At 39.6% G+C, this 16234-nt stretch overlaps 1 protein-coding gene across 1 annotated transcript in view; it reads right to left on the bottom strand.

The window, feature by feature from the left end:
* Positions 1-1384: 1384 nt before the first annotated feature.
* Positions 1385-16234, bottom strand: part of si:dkey-1d7.3 (transmembrane protein 132D) — a 49424-nt gene continuing 34574 nt past the window's right edge. The window contains exons 6-10 of the mRNA XM_035667503.1: positions 13814-14022; positions 10447-10627; positions 10116-10229; positions 9809-10000; positions 1385-3779 (exon numbers count right to left, since the gene is read on the bottom strand). Of these exons, the coding sequence (XP_035523396.1) occupies positions 2289-3779; positions 9809-10000; positions 10116-10229; positions 10447-10627; positions 13814-14022 (2187 nt within the window). The 3' untranslated portion in view covers positions 1385-2288. The remainder of the gene's footprint in view (positions 3780-9808; positions 10001-10115; positions 10230-10446; positions 10628-13813; positions 14023-16234) is intronic.

A 16234-nucleotide genomic window follows, 5' to 3' on the forward strand; every position in this document is an offset into this window, starting at 1 on the left:
AGATTAGAGATCCGGCTGTAATGATACTGAAGGACTCTTTGGGTTTGTCTTGTAAACAACAAGACAAACCCACACGGTTTATGATTTACATACTTCATTATATGCAAATTAGCCCCGACTGCTATGTCTATAGGCTTGTATCTCAATGGATTATTGCCAAAATAATGTAACAGGAATTACATGTATCAATGGATTACTGCCAAATTAAAGTAATCTGAATTATACTTCATTATGCTCCTTCCCAGCCACTCAAGACAAACTCCAATTGCAGCCAAAGCTTGCATGATGAACATGATTAACTGCATTTCCCTCCCAGAATTGTGATGAAGCCAAATACTTCACATAGACAGCATTTCTTTTGTTTTCAGTTTATACATGGGGGAGCAAGGGATGAGGAATAGGCTACAGGATTTTTGTTTCTCCATTGTTGTCATACAAACTGTGCAGCTTTTATAGCTTAATCATAACTGTGTCAGAATGTTTGAGTTCTGAATTCTGTGTCCTATATGATAGAGCAGGTCCGCAATCAAAGATGCCGGACCATGATGCACCGCAGAGACAGCTTTGAATCACTGCTTATCTCCGAGGGGAGTTTGTTTACTTTTCCTGGCTGCTGGACAGATAAATCAACTGGAAAGGGGAGAGAGTTTGTACACATACAAAAACGCCCGGGCCTGTAGGTAGAGAATTTGGGAGAAAGTTATTAAAACTGCTTTTATCAACACTTTAAATCCACCCGATGCTGTCGTGCAGCGGGAGCGACGATGTTTGCTGTCATATCCACAGCTGCCAATTCCTGAGGTGCAGGGCATCAGATTATCTGGGCTTTTTTAAGCTGGGAACGCTGTTTATGCATCACAGCTCCGAGAATGTAATTTTGAGAAGTGTAGCGCTGGTCACCTCAGAGACACAGAAAGGAGGATGAAGAAAAAGAGACAAATGAGCCGTGAGTTATCATATGCAAGCCTCCAGCATTGATAAAATACCATTAATTCTTTGGGGGACACTGTCACAATACGCAAAATGGGAATCACTTTCTCTTTTCCCATCCCTCTCTTGCTTTCTGCAGCAGCACAGAATCTCAGTATTGGCAGGCACATCAAATATGTATCTGTCAGGATGACGTTTCGCTGAATGACATCAGCCTTAAGTCACATTCAATAGTGATTAAACATAATTAAATCCCTCTGATTCATAGCAGAGCTTTAGCCTATAATCCAAACCATTCACAGTGCTTCCCTATGAATGATACTTTACTATTTTAAAGGCTTTAAAAACAATGATTGAATTAAACCGGTATTAAACTATGACAAATGTATCCATTTGTTCTTTATTGATAGGATCTCATAGGAAATACACGTCACATTTTGGTTTAAAAATAAGAGGATGTTACATAGAAAAGGCATCATTTTTCTTCACAGATGAAAAATCTTGAATATAGTTGAATATGTATTTCTCTGTGTCAAGAGACCAAGATTAGACATTTTTACAAATTGTAGAACCAGGCCCACAGGAGACGCCTGAAGCCCAAGGTAAGTAAGTTGAAAAATTCAGAAACAATGTCCACTTCAAACTCTGCACAGACTATATTTGCATAGCATGCATTTGATTTGAATAAATATCCGGTGAAGACTACAGTGACAGATTGCTCAAAATAACTTGATAAATGTTGCATATTCTCTGACAAATTGCACAGACTCTTCAGGTATTCACTGGAGGAATCCTAGAAAAAAAGAGTACAAAAGGCTGGAAAAGAATAGAATTACTTACAAGAAATAATCCCTCCCGTACTGCATTTACCCTGACAACTAGCAATATGTGGAGCCGTTTCTACAGGAGCAACAGAATCGTACAAAAGAAAAAGGAAATGAAAATGCATTTGCTTTCAAATGTAGAAATAAGTATTAGTATAGATATATGTATATTTACAACATCAGATCTGGATAGCACATCTTTTTCAAATACAAGAATCTTGCATTTAGAGGATAAAATCATGCTAATCGCTTTGAATCTCAAAAAAATTAACACAGTATCTCTTATGTTGCTCTTCATGGGTACACCATTACATAATCTATTTACAGGCTTTCACTGAGCACATACTTTTTAATATAAAATGTCCTTTATCTAATCTCAATAAACACATCACCTAAAGTGATTCATCTTTTATTAAAAAAAAACTAAAGCCAGCTGCTTTTCTTTTAGTCATTCTACACCAGATTATGCTTTTTTACCTCTCTCTCTCTTACTTAGTCATACTCATACATACACACACACACACCCCGACAAACTCACTGGGGCTCTCCTAGAGGTTTGACTACAGGCCACGGCATCTCAGGTAAAGGTGTCTGAGGCTCGGCAGGGGCATGGTGTTGCTGCGCCTGCTGGTTGGCCCAGTTTAAGTCCACACCATTCTTCTTTAGTGCAGCCAAGTGCTTGATGTCGAGTGTAGTGAAGGTGGTGAACTGGACCTGGTTCCGCTTACTGGTGGGGGAATGAAGCGGCTCGCTGCGATGTGGCCTGGCCAGCAAGGTGGCTGAACGGTTCGCCATGGGGTCGATTGCCTTTCCCTGAAACTGCTGCTGCTGGGAGCTGGTCCTGCTGCGGCCCAAGGTGGCAGTTCTTTCGGGGACGGCGGTGGCACTCACGGTGGGCAGGGTGTTCTCCATGCTGCGGTGGCCAATGGAATCCATGGAGTGACGGGACTCCAGAGGGCGATGAGCCTCACGTTTTAGCGTGGACACTTGAGCTGGGTCACCTGGGGCGGGAGTGTTATGATTGTTGCTCCCCAGCCACACCCAGTCATGCTTGTGATCCTTTGGGTCCCCGCTGGGTACTGGGCCTGCCTGTATGGGGGTCTTGTGATTCCGGAAACAGAGGTTATACGAAACACAGTTGAGCAAAAAAGCCAAGATAGCTACACAAGAGACCCCCACTAAGGCATACATGCCAATTTCCAAGTCTGACATGGCTCTGAATGTCCTAATGAGGTCGCTCTCGATTACTTTTGGAGTTTTGGATTTAGGAGGCTCTTTCTTGGGTGTTACTTCTGCTTTAGGAATGTCTTTGTTGGAGGGGGAATTAGGGTTGTCGAGCATGTTCCCATAGCTTCTCTTCTGCCCTTCTCCTTGACTAACTAGACCCACTGTTGTAGCTATAGGTCTAGCTGTGCTCAGTGGTGTATTTACTGGTATGCTCGGTTTGCTCAGAGTTGTAGTAGCAGTCGGGGAAATGACAGTATATGTGGTACCTCTTGTAGATTTGGTTGTAGTCCCAATCCACAAGCCATGTGGCTGCATGTATTTTGTTGAAAATGTGGTTGAGGTCGTAGTTTGTGCCAGGGTCGTCTCTCTCTGGTCTGGTACTGTGGTTCTGAACAACCATTTATCCATATCTGTCACTGTCGTTTTAAGCTCACCTACCACTTCTGATGCACCACCATCTTCATTTCCGTCAGTGCCAACCCCATCACCACCACCTCCTGATAAGACCCTGGCGCTACTTTGGAAGTTGATGCTGAGGAGCGCCGTGCCCACTGCCAACTTGCTCTTCCTTTTGGACTTCTGGCATTCCTCGCAAATCCTCAGCTCCACTCTCACCAGCACCCCCCGGCCTTCACCTTCACCTTGTGCTACTACAAACGTGGACTGAGGGGTGCGGCGGACTGTGGCCACCCCCTCATCTGGGGTAGAGACTGTCAGGGAGTAGATACTGCGGTCAAACAGCTCCAGTGGAACAACTGCACCATCGCTGAACTGAACCCAGCAGCTGACCACTGCTTCCTAAATAAAGGAAAGAACAGACATTGATAAGTGAGCAATACAGAGTTCATATGTAGGTCTAAATTATTTTTCCACCTCGGGAACATACCTAAGTAAAACCATTTATAGATCAAAAAGATGCGGAAAAACTCAGATCAGATTCATGATCTGGACTCGATTAATGTAAGCTCACCCCTGACTGAGTGACATATTTTATGAATATTTCACATAATATGTAATGCATAACAATAAGGACAAGTAATAAACTGTACAATTAACCCAAATACTGAATGCAACAGGAAGTTTGTGCCTAACAAATGATTTGGATGTTTTTAGAGATTAGTTTTCTTGTTATTTTTATGAACTTTTAATGCAATTCTCTGTATTGAGTATATATTTTAATTCTTAACAATCATACATACTTAATAGGCTTCTTTTTTCAGTCAGTATTTTCTTCTCTTTGATACTTGGCTATTGGTCTATTAGCTCTTTAGTTTAACTGCATACTTTTCTAATGCAGGATGAGGCTGTTGGGGAAGGCTCTGTGTACAAGCTTGTGTTCAGTTCATGACCGTGCCCTTATCCTCTAAGACTCTTTTAAGTTTATATATGTTAAATAAAAATCTAAACTTTACTTTCAGAAATGAATGAAATGCTGAAATATGGGCCAACTGCATATTTAAAAAAAACATTAAAATCAAGGACGCCTCACAACCTCCCATGAAGCTTTGGCGACCCCTAGGTTGGGAACCAGCGTAGTAGATGCCAGGGAAGCCAGCTTGCTAAAAATTTAAAATAAAAATATAACATATCTCTTCACTTTAGCCTTTAACTAGTCAGGATTTTCCTGATACAGGTTGCATTCTATGTATGCTATTTTCAATTTTATCTTATTTTTAATACGATTATCAAGTTGGTTTTATTTTGCATCTCATTCTACACTAATTTTACCCACCCCTCCAAAGTGAGAGCTATATTCCCATGATTGTTAATAGCACTAAATTGCTATGCTCGTCTTTTTATTATTAGACTCAGTAGGGTGCTGTTATACCATAGATTACAGTCCCATGAAGTCATAGTATGATATCATTTAACCAAAGTGGATAAAGAGAGTATAATAGAAGTCCTTTAAACAATAACAAAAAAGTACAGCAGCAAGGGTCATGTTAAGACCACAGTTAGTCAATCCAATCACATTAATACACAATGACCTATTTCCTGTGTCGCCACAGAACTAACCTATATTATGGGTGTAAATACATTATGAATCGCCCTGAGCAGAACATTAACAGCTTGCCATCACAGACACAATTGGCTGGTCATCTGCACTGGCATGGTGCTAATAGTTTGTTATTGACAGAGCCAGGCCAGTCACAGTGACTCTAGGTAAAGTGAGCTGTCGTTCCAACAACTATGGACCGCCTAATTGCTGCCCCATGCCTTGGTCGGGGAGCTGGTTTAAAATGGGCAAGCTGCCATGGCTAAATGTGTGAGTGAGCTTTTAAAATGATCATCTGTGCACCCTGTCTGCCTCTTCCGCTCTCTTGCACAGCATGGTAACCGCAGATGATGGTCGGGGGCTGTGAACACAATGAGTTTACATTCGGAGAGGCAATGAGAAAACACAAATGTTATTATATCCTTAAGGTCATTGTTGTGCACTGTTCTGCAGTGTTTTGGCAATTCTTTTAATTCAAATCCTCTCTGTAGAAGCCTATTATGTCTTTGTTGGAAAATGAACATTTAGAATACGTTAATAACACAATATTATATCATAGTCCCCCCTTAACCTTCACAGAAGGTTTACAAAGATATTGTTTGTGGTGCATATAATGCTTCTGCTCCCTGTGCAGGAACCTAACATGATCATTTTTTCTTTGTGCTTTTGGGGATTTAAGCAGTTGAAAACAATCTACAATACTGACCCTGCACTGCTTGCACATTCGGATGTTTAACAATTTAATAACTAACTATGCTTATTAATGTCAAATTTCCCCAACAGATCTTTACATTTCCAAAAGGATATCTATTAGGTACCAAATACAATAATATGTATAATGTTATGGTATATGTGGTCTTCATTACAGTATAGGGCAGAGTTTCTTTTAGTCCAAACATGACAGGAAATATTTTTTCTTAAGAGGCATATTTTACATCTCACTCAAACAGAGATCAGTGCCTACTTTCATCTCCAACTATGAGTATACTCAATGCTATGCTGAAGCCTCCTGACTGGAAGATCCTTCATTAGGACTATGTCTACCTTGTTTAAGTTGGGCCTTTTGTCCTGCCACGAAAGGGAAACTGACTGTTTTCTGTGTCAACAGCATGGCTGGTCTAAGTACAATTGGAGACTCAAGATTTGATGACACTGATATGAGGGGTCCGGCATTTATGATGCACACCTTGGCCATTAGACCGATGAGGACTTCACAGGTAATTTGAGAGGATTTTGTTTGAAAGAACATGTTGTCCTGTATCCGACGTGCAACACCTATGATATACCGCGGAGTGAAAAGAACCTCCTGAGTGCATTGATAAAGCTGGAGGAACTTAAAGGTTTGACAACCTCAATATGCACCGCTCTTAAACACATACAAGTGAACAGCACCGCGCATCTCTTGCTGTTTGTATGACCTCCCTGGGTGCGTCATGCTGAAACTTCCCAACACATCTGAACACCTCAAGACCGATGTAAGTGAAAGGGGCTGCTGTGTGCAGCCTTTCTATTAGAAGATCTGACATCTGCTGCTGTTCGACCTTGCCCCGCAGCTTCCTGCAGGTGACACATTCAAAAATTGTGCTCTGAATGCACCTTTTTCTTCCTACCAGCTATAATCCATCACCCGGCGTTTCATATGACCATAGCCTACATTGGGATGTTCTCTCCTGAAAGGAGTGTTACTGGATGAAGGAAGGATGAAACTCTGGTAATTTAGAGCCTTTGCTTCATCGATTAATTAAATTACTTCTTTGTATCTTGCACTATAGGATGTCCATCTGTCCTGGAGGTTGTATGGACGTTTTTCGATGATAGGATGGATACCTCTATCTGTGCCCAGGTAAAATAATCTGGGAGGAAGTCATCTTGTTTCGCTGCCTTAAGCTCCAGTAGCAGGTCTGCTAGGTCCCGAAACTTCTGTGGGTCTCTGTTGGCTATTTTTTGAAAGTTCTCCAATCTTGTCAAAAATAGCCCTTTCGATAGCTTCAGGTGTCCCATAGCTTTGCTTTAGCCGTTCCCAAGTCATTTTCAGCAGAGCTACTGGGTGTTTGATGTGGACAGATTTGATCTGACGTGCATGCTCTGAGGATTCTTTCCCCAACCACTTCACAAGCAGGTCAAACTCCTCCGCTGCAGTTAAGTCCAAACCTTTAATAGTACTGGAAAATGATAATGATCAATCTTTGTTAGACCTGTGGTGATGAGCTAGCTCTTGGTGAGGAACTTAGCTAGGTCAGCTGTGGCAGAAGGGTTGCTGTGGCCACCTTAGCCGTTTGACCAATCTGTTCTATTGATGTTAGGGCTATACTGATATCTGTGTTTTGTTCTACTATATCTCTGTCCAACGTTGATCCTGGGAGATGAAAAGTCATAGTAGACAGTAGGAGATAGACTGTGTTGAGTTTGTCTATGAAGTTGTGGTAGAAGGCTTCTGAACTACTTCTATGAGGAGGGTCTCGTATCTTCCTTTTTTTGGGCCAGCTGTTCACCCAGACTAATGTTAGCAGGGTGCTGTTTATAGTCAGCTCATGCTGCCTTTGCTAAGTGGGAGAAGCTTTAAGTTTGCCAGGTGAGTCTTCAGCTTCAAATGCTGCCTCTAATGCCATAGCCTAAGCAAATATTGCTTCCTTTTTTCTTTTCTTGCTTTAGTACTTTTAGCTATGCACTAATCTCCACTCTCAGTACTTTGATATCTATTTCTTTTTGTGAGAAAGCCGCTCTGGCTGTCTTTGCTTTTGCTCGTGCTATAGCTAGAGCCATGCTTACTTTTGATCAACAGGATGATTGTGATGAACTTGAGCATACAGATCGAATTTCTAAATCCTCTATTTCTGTCTTCAGGCTTATTTTCTTCTTCCATGTTCGGTACTGAGTAGAGACCGTTCTATTATGTCCTCATCTCTGACAAGCTGTGGAAGATTAAGTGCAGTGCAGTAACCCATGCTTTATGCTAACTGAAGAAACAGCAGTTGTAATAATGTCTAAAATGATCAATTACTTTCCACCATGACAATGGATGAATAAAGACTAGTGAGGCACTTCGATTGCTTCAACATACAGAAGAAAATGTCCAGGGGCCAGAAAATGTGCATAACCTGCAGCACTGGCCGCGAAACTTTACTTTACAGAAATTTTAGATTTGCACTCTGTGTCACTAGTTGGCAGTATTTTACTGAAGAAGATTAAATAAATAAACTTAAGACTTGGCATACAGAGACCATAACAATGAGATGCCAAAATTGACCTCCATATTCCTATAAAATAAACAAGGAAAACTCCAACCACCTCTCCAAGCAACAAGGGAGGGATCCTTTCCCACTTTTACAACCTTTTGATTCCTTGCATGATTACGTTCCATTACTTGTATCCACTGAATCCTAACATATCAAAATGTTTGCTAAAATGCTTCTGTGCTACGCACAGTAGTGCCTTCCATCTATTCTTTCCCAACAGATGTCCTGTAAAACACTTGACGTGGTAGTAGTACAAGTACTGATGCTTAAATACAGTATGATGCAAGGAATTTGACTCCCTGCTGGTCACAATGGTCCTGACAATGCACTCTCCAGGCACACGTATATAACCCAGTAGATTTAGGATCCAATCTAATTAAATCAACATTAGGATCAATCAAATCAATTAATCAGTTAAGAAGGGCTAACTGCAGCTGCAATGTAGGCAATTCCTTTGGCTTCAGCAAGACTATGATTAAGTGCTAAATCCTAAATCTAAAGACAAAGATCAATACATAAGTCTTACGTACAAGGTTTGATTCGCATGTGGGAAAATCAAAGAGTAGCTACAAATCTTTTTTTCTTAATCTGCTAACAGTGCAAGAAGTATGTTGGTCTTAAAATGCAGGTCTTTAAGGAATGTGATTTTATTTATGCTGGTGTACGTAATAAAAGGAGGAACCTTGTCAGTGGAAGTCATAGATGAATGCCAAGGGTTGCTTATTAAGTGCCTACATATTCAAAAAAGAAAAACAATAAAATGTTTATTGATGTGAGACTTTGCTCATATAGCATAGCTGCAATGGTAGCAGATCACTACAACAGGGAAAGAGCTTTCTTGTTAAAGAGCCAATAAATAATTACACAGAATAAATACAGACAAAAACACACTGTGGGCTCTCACCTTTGATATTTAATCAGAGCTTATAGCAGTCTTGATTTAGAACTTGTGTTTGTGCTCTTAGGTAAACTCTCTCATGCAACCTTGTTAATGGGGCTAATAGTGACAGGTGTTCTCATTGCAGTGAATCAGATATTTCCAATACGTAAGTTGTAAGGAGTTATAAGGCGAGAGGGAGTTTGTGATTTTAAGAATGTGGGCGTTTTGTGTATTCTTCCATTGAAGGAAAATTAGGACTGTTGAATTTAAGAATACATTTTATTTATTTTGTTTCGATGTTATCTTTCTATGGTTACTTTGGAAATTGACTAATCATATACAAAATGTGTGGTTCTGCATTACATGACAAATCAATACAATTTTCACTGATTCAAAATAGGAATAAAAGAGAAACTCTATGATTTACTCTTCATCATAAATAATCCCACAATAAGCAAACACATTTTTAAAAATCCCACACTGAATTTAGTGTTTATTATTACGTATTATTATTGTTCACTGCTTGTGTTTATTTCTTGTCCAAAAAAGACTTTCACATTCTGCTGAATGGTCCTTCACTCACTTTTATGTGACAAGGCTAAAAATAAGTGACTGTAAAACTAACAGGCATAACAAGAGACAAGTACCATCACGAACAGCTGAGCTGTACCCAACACTTTTATGCTTTAGATGTTACAATTTTCCAGTTACTTACCTGTTTGAGCTGCGTGATCATCTCCCGTGTGGTTGCCGTGGCGACGATAGCCTTGTTGCTCCCTGAGCTGAGCTGCAGGGACAGAGAGAGTCCAGATACCAACTGCACCCCCAGCTCTGTCACACTCACTTTGTCATCCACCACCCTGATGCTCCTCTCAGCCAGGACCAACGACGTCAGAGGAGACAGCACCTGCCACAAGTAAATCCTCATCCAAATTGCACATATATGTATATGTATATACATGATTCTGGTATGCATTGCAACTGCTGAAACCACACATACACACACATATATCATGGCTCACCTGTACAATAGTAGTGCCCACAGCACGTCCCTGCAGCACCACACCATCCTGCACCCTGGCTACATCAGGATCTGCCACTTTCAGAGAATGGCGTACAAGATTGGTCACATCCACCTGTCAATCAAAAGAGAAAAAATATATATTTTTAGTCCTGCAAAAAATGATGTTATATTATCATTTGACTAATTTTGTGTCTAGCTAGCTGTTGTAACTTTTGGAACATGAGACTTCCATTTACTGTCTGACCAATCTAGTTCTAGACTGAATAACCTAAATCCCGCTAGTCATTTCTGGTATGTCAGTTTCAGTTAGGACTGATAAATGTTTTTACCTGCCAGTCAGGACCCATGAAGTACTCAACAGGCTCTACCCCAGTTAGCGGGTCAGGCAGCACCTCAGCATCAGCCTGGGCGATGAAGTGTGTCTGCACCCTGAGTGCAGAGTGCTGGTACTGCAGCATGCAACCCCTGCCCTTCCTCATCTCCTCCTCTTCCTCACTGTCCCATGTCGACCTGACACACAAAGGTAATCAGACACAATAAGTTGCATAGCTTAGCATAAAGACTGGAAGCATGGTGCAACAGCTACTCTGGTCTCTGTAAGAAAGGTGACACAATTTGCCTACCAGCACACTAATCAGCATGTTATATATTCTTTGTTTAACCATACAAACACAAAAGTGTATAAATGACAAGTTGTGGTTTTACGAGGAATTATTTATTGGCCAGGCATGAAATAGACCAACACATGATCCAATTTTTTCACTTTAGAACAGATACATGTTATCTATCTCCCCGGCATACAGTCTTTATGCTAAATTAAGCTAAGATAACCACCTTCTAACTGTAGCTTGAATGAATAAAAATTATTGCATGCAGTATTGTTGTTTTTTTGTTTTGTTTTTTTACAGATGAATATACACTGTAAGTGTAAATTCTGTGAAATGTGAATTTTAAGAACCTGCTGCAAAATAAATTAGTTCTGGGTAGCAGTAGGTCTAAATGCATTTTCTTTTACTAAGCTTTAACCAAATGGCTAAATTATTCAGTAAAATGAGACTTATTCTAATATTATGAGTGTTGAACTCTCCTTATTTAAATTGTAAACAAATACACTACAAAACATGTTAGGCTGATAATCTGTGGTGTGAACCCCTAAATGTAATTTCTATTGGCCAGCAGAGAGACAATGAACTCAAGAACAATACTGGAGACCAGCAGTGTGATTGTTGATGCTGTAGGGGCATAAAACATTTGCTGAGTGACCTTTCCTCTAAATGAATTTAAGTTAAATTAACAAGGATCCCACAGCCGGCTGGTTTGTTTGTGGGCGGTAGAGGTTAAGCTGTGAACTATCCTCAAACCCCTCAGCAATGATCATATAATTATCATAAGCAAAGCTGGTCTGCCACGTGCTGCACCACAGGTGTGCTGGAGGGCTGGTGGATCTGCTTTTATACCGCAGGGTGAAAGCTATTGTCGAGAGCTACAGTCCAAATAAACATCATTATTATATAGCCTAGGGTCAGAACTTAACATGCGTTGGAAATGCGGCTTGAATTAAACAAGTGTTACTCAACATCACACAGCGAACTAACTCGTTCCTCAATCCTTTTGTCTAACTCATGGTTATTAATAGTGTACCGGCCTCACACCTGCAGACAATAAACTGGATGTATTTCAAATTATATCTTAGATTTTGTCTTATATTTGTCTTGATTCGAAATATGATTATTTTAAAATAAAATAATTTGCAGCATCAGTGATTTTTCTAATAGCCTTTTTGTTCTTTTTCAAAATCTTACTTTCCAATAACACTTGAACACAAAAGTTTTAAGTTTTTATGTAGAGTCTCTTTGCCATGGTAACTCAACGTTTCTGTTCCTTCTTTGATGACCCTTGAGCCATCATGTCTTCTATGGTGTTGCCAGGCTGCTTATTAACATCAACGAATACGATATTATAATTAGTGTTAATTAAACTCTAGCAGTGTTAACTGATTGCAAGTGTAGATGCATTTCAATCTATTTCGAGACAATAATAAAATAAAAAACTTTCACTTAAATTATACTCTTTTACAGCTTTACACACACACACCCACCCACACACACACACACACACACACACACTCACACACACAACAAAGAAAGCAATGGGGTGAGGATGTTTCATAAATGATGAAAAGTTTTGTGTATGATGCTACCAATTCAAGTTGTTTTTCTGCAGTAACACAGGAATGGCACAGAATATTTGTTTCTTTTCTTTCTTATCATGAGCCTAGCCATTACAATCACCATAAGCATTCCACATTTCTGACCTAGTATCTGTTTGTGTCTGGAGCCGAGTATTGAATGTTTGGGGAAATGAAAGCCCCAAAGAGTTTTTACCCTAGAGAAAACTAACAGACCATCAGCCATTATCATTAGTATTGAGTAAAAAATAATGACTTTACTGTAAGTATTGAGTGAAATTTCACTAACCTTTATCTTCAGGGCAACTGTGTTGCCTCTATAGTACCCTATCCACTAATGCACCAAACACAGATGTGAGGTTTTTATGACTGTACATATACAATATAGAGACGGATATTAGAAATGTCTCAATAATGCTGTAATCTAATTCAACACCACCACTAACAACAGACGCAAAAATTACCATACAGCTGAATCCACATCTTTCTGACACTGTGTCAACAAAAACTGATTATTATAAACTTCACAAAGGCACAGTAAGATGTCTTGCATGGGTAACTCAGTGTACATGTGTTGCAGCTGATGCTTTCTCCTTCTTAATATCTCTAGAGGATCAGCTGCATAACGCAGTGATTGGTTGCTTACGTATGAAAACACCACTTAAATACATTTCATTTGACAGGAAATAACACAACAGAAATGTCTAGAAGAGGAGTGTAAGTTTAGGAATCTCTTGTATACATTCTTACATTAAGCTCTTTAACCAGAGGCGTGGACACAAACAACATGACTTTAACCTTTTGACTTGGAATTACTTGATGTCTAAAGATTCAAAATGATATAACAAAATTATATTGTAATAAAGGGTGCAGCAAATGAACGCTTAATTTTTCTGACAACTCAAACTTTTACACGAACAACAGATGATACCTCGGATCATCGAAGACTGTTCAAGAAAAAACATTCAGCACAAAAAACGTACATGGAAACGTGGCAACTTCCAAATATGTTAACATTTTCGGTTTAACAAAGACTAGTTAATGGACTAGGCTAGCACTGACGTTTTTTGGCCAGCTATAGCGTAGCCTAATGTTAGCTAAGAGCTAATAGTTATTTAGTTAATTTTGTAAAATGAAATCAAGAAGGCCTCATCGCAGTTAATATTGTTGTCTTTTAAAATCAATAAACAATCAATCATGTCTAATTAAGCTCTCTGTGGCAAGCAGTAACGTTAGGTACATAATTACCTGTTTAGGACTCAAAACGCAAAGTTTAGAACTTGGAATTACTTTGTACCACCTTTGCTTTTAAATATTAAGGTTACAAATATATTAAAAACATTTTCAAGCCCCCCAGTGCTTCATCTGACCCATACTGTATAACAGCAGTGCGCAGTGTGGCTGTTCTCAATTAACAGTTTGAAATTTCACCTCAGAAGCTAATGGGACCTCTGGCAACTTGTTGTACAGCAATGTGACTGTTTGACACAGAACTGGTCCGGCCTTACCTCCTGTTGCCTGTAGTAACAGGGACCCTCCAGCCTTTGATCTGGCTGAGCTCGGGGTCGGTCACATTAATGAGCAAGGGCAGGCGGGGTATCCATACACTCATCTCCAGCTGGGCACTCAGGAACCCGTAAGTGAAGTTGAGCATCACCCTGCTCTTCCCTCTCGTCTCTTTCCCGTTTACATACAAATAGTCACATCGCTCCGACACCTAGACAAGACAAGACAAGAAAAAAGAGAAAGTGGAAAGGTGAATGATGGGTTTGAACCCGGCCCCAAAACAGGCGGCGTTCCTTTCTTTCTGCCAGGCCAGCACTCTACAAATATCTTGATATTGGGCAAAGAAGTGATTTTAAAAAATTCAAAATCACTTTAGAATCACTGGACTAGTTGGGACTTAACTGTCGTCTAGTGATTTGGATTTAACTTTCTCCAGACTTGCACTAGATGAGGTTTTTCCACGTAAAGCCCCATGGCAAATGAATAAGAAAGTTTTAGAAAGAACTGACAGAGAGAGGAGAGTGGGTACAGAGGCGCAAATACAAATAAGCTAAAACCACACAGACACACATTTAATTCATTTCCCACTACTTCCAAAGTCTGGCCAGGGAATCGCACAATGTTTATGTCATGTAAATTCACGACCGTGGTCTCTATGAAACTGCTACCGAATATAAATTAGTCCTGCCTTATGACTGTTCCTGTAGTGCTGTACTGTAGGTGGGAGCACTGAAGTCCCCACCAGTGAGAGCAATGAGGTGAGACACAGCAGTTGGTGTGTTTTATTTAAGATTGGAGGCCTATCTCCACTGCCGCCTTACTTATCTTAACAAACCAGTGGCTCCACAGAGGTAATTGGAGGGCACTAGACTGGAGAATAGAGTGTAGCACTGGAGAGGGAGGTGAAAAGAGGGAGGCGGAAAAAGCAGAGGGAGGAATGACTTCCAAGGTAAGTCAACTTGAACTTCTGTGGAAATGTTGAGGGGGACCAGTCTGTGAAGACCTTTTCCCATCATGCTGAATGGTCCGGACCAAAATCTCTGATGTTTTGTGCAGCTCTCCAACTACACAGCTCAGCAATGACATGCTGATAAAAACAATCATAATTAAAACTTTTTTAATTATTTTAACAGTTCCCATGGGCCTATTTTAGCACTTTGTTCTTTACTCTTTAGTAATATATAATATATTATAGCAAAACATCATGTATGTGTTCATTTTCGTCAAAGTTTGGAAATTATGCGAAAACACAGTGTGACTTCTCAAATTACTTTTTCGTGACAATGTATTTATAATCCTTAATTAAGACTTGTGTGCAGGATAACATATACAGTATAAGTATGGACAAAAAAACAAAACAAAAAAACAATTAACATGCAAAACAAAAAAAGAAAAACAGAAATGACAGAAACGAATAGAGGCTAATGTGATAATAATAAGTGACAGGAAAAATACATTTAAATACCCAACCTCATATGTTCATTAAAAAATAAATAAATAAAAAAATAATAATAATAAAAAAAAAAACTGCACTAATAAACATATTAAAATATAGTTCAATGACTGTGCAGTGTAAAGTGACAAACACTGCTATTCCCCTCGTCTATGGAACATTTTTGCATCTTTCAGCTCATTGTTTTTGTTTTTTGGCAGCTAGTCGCTAACTGATAAAGTTACCAACTAGTTGGTGAACGGAGTGGAGTATTTAACAACTGTGAGCTAGATACGGCTTTAAGAATTGGTGGAGACCAAACCAAAGCTCAAGAGAGAGTGAATATTGAACTTAAATTCACCAGGTGGCTGGAAACACGACTTCAAGTGAATACTAATGTTGCACTGCAGCTGCTGAGTGTGTAAATAGGCAAGTGTTTGCTTGTTCCCCATAACAAATTTATATTGTGATAATATGTCAATATGAGTTTGTTCCAGCTGCTCCCAATTGGGCATGAAAAATCAATAAATTATGCTATAAAAAGGGCTTAAATGTTCAACCACACTAACTTTTGTCCATGCATACACAACCAATCTTAAATAATAGTGCACTGCCCGTAGGAAGTATGTATTGCTATAGAAAAGTGGGAGGTTAAGTAGCTTTTTCATGGATGCCAAATGAAGGTTGTGTTTGAAGGTGGACATAATAGGCATTATAGGTTGGTTGTGAAATGTGTAGATTGATAACGATTTGTGTTTTCATATTAATTTGAGCGCTAAATGGCAGGTAAGGTCTTCCCATGAAAAAAATTGTTTTGAAACTTTTACCAGGAGGGGAGGGGACATCAAAATTTTGTTAGAGCTATTAGTGGATTCCAGTGTTTGAAGTAAAGCTGTCTGGGTCGATCATTGCACATAGCTTAGTGCATTTTCACACATCATTATGCGTGTATTGCAAACAAAGCTGAGTTTCAGACTGAGCCATCTCGAAC

Source organism: Morone saxatilis, unplaced genomic scaffold, assembly GCF_004916995.1.
Source record: "Morone saxatilis isolate NCDOM2014 unplaced genomic scaffold, NCSU_SB_2.0 Contig21, whole genome shotgun sequence".
Lineage (NCBI taxonomy): Eukaryota > Metazoa > Chordata > Actinopteri > Moronidae > Morone > Morone saxatilis.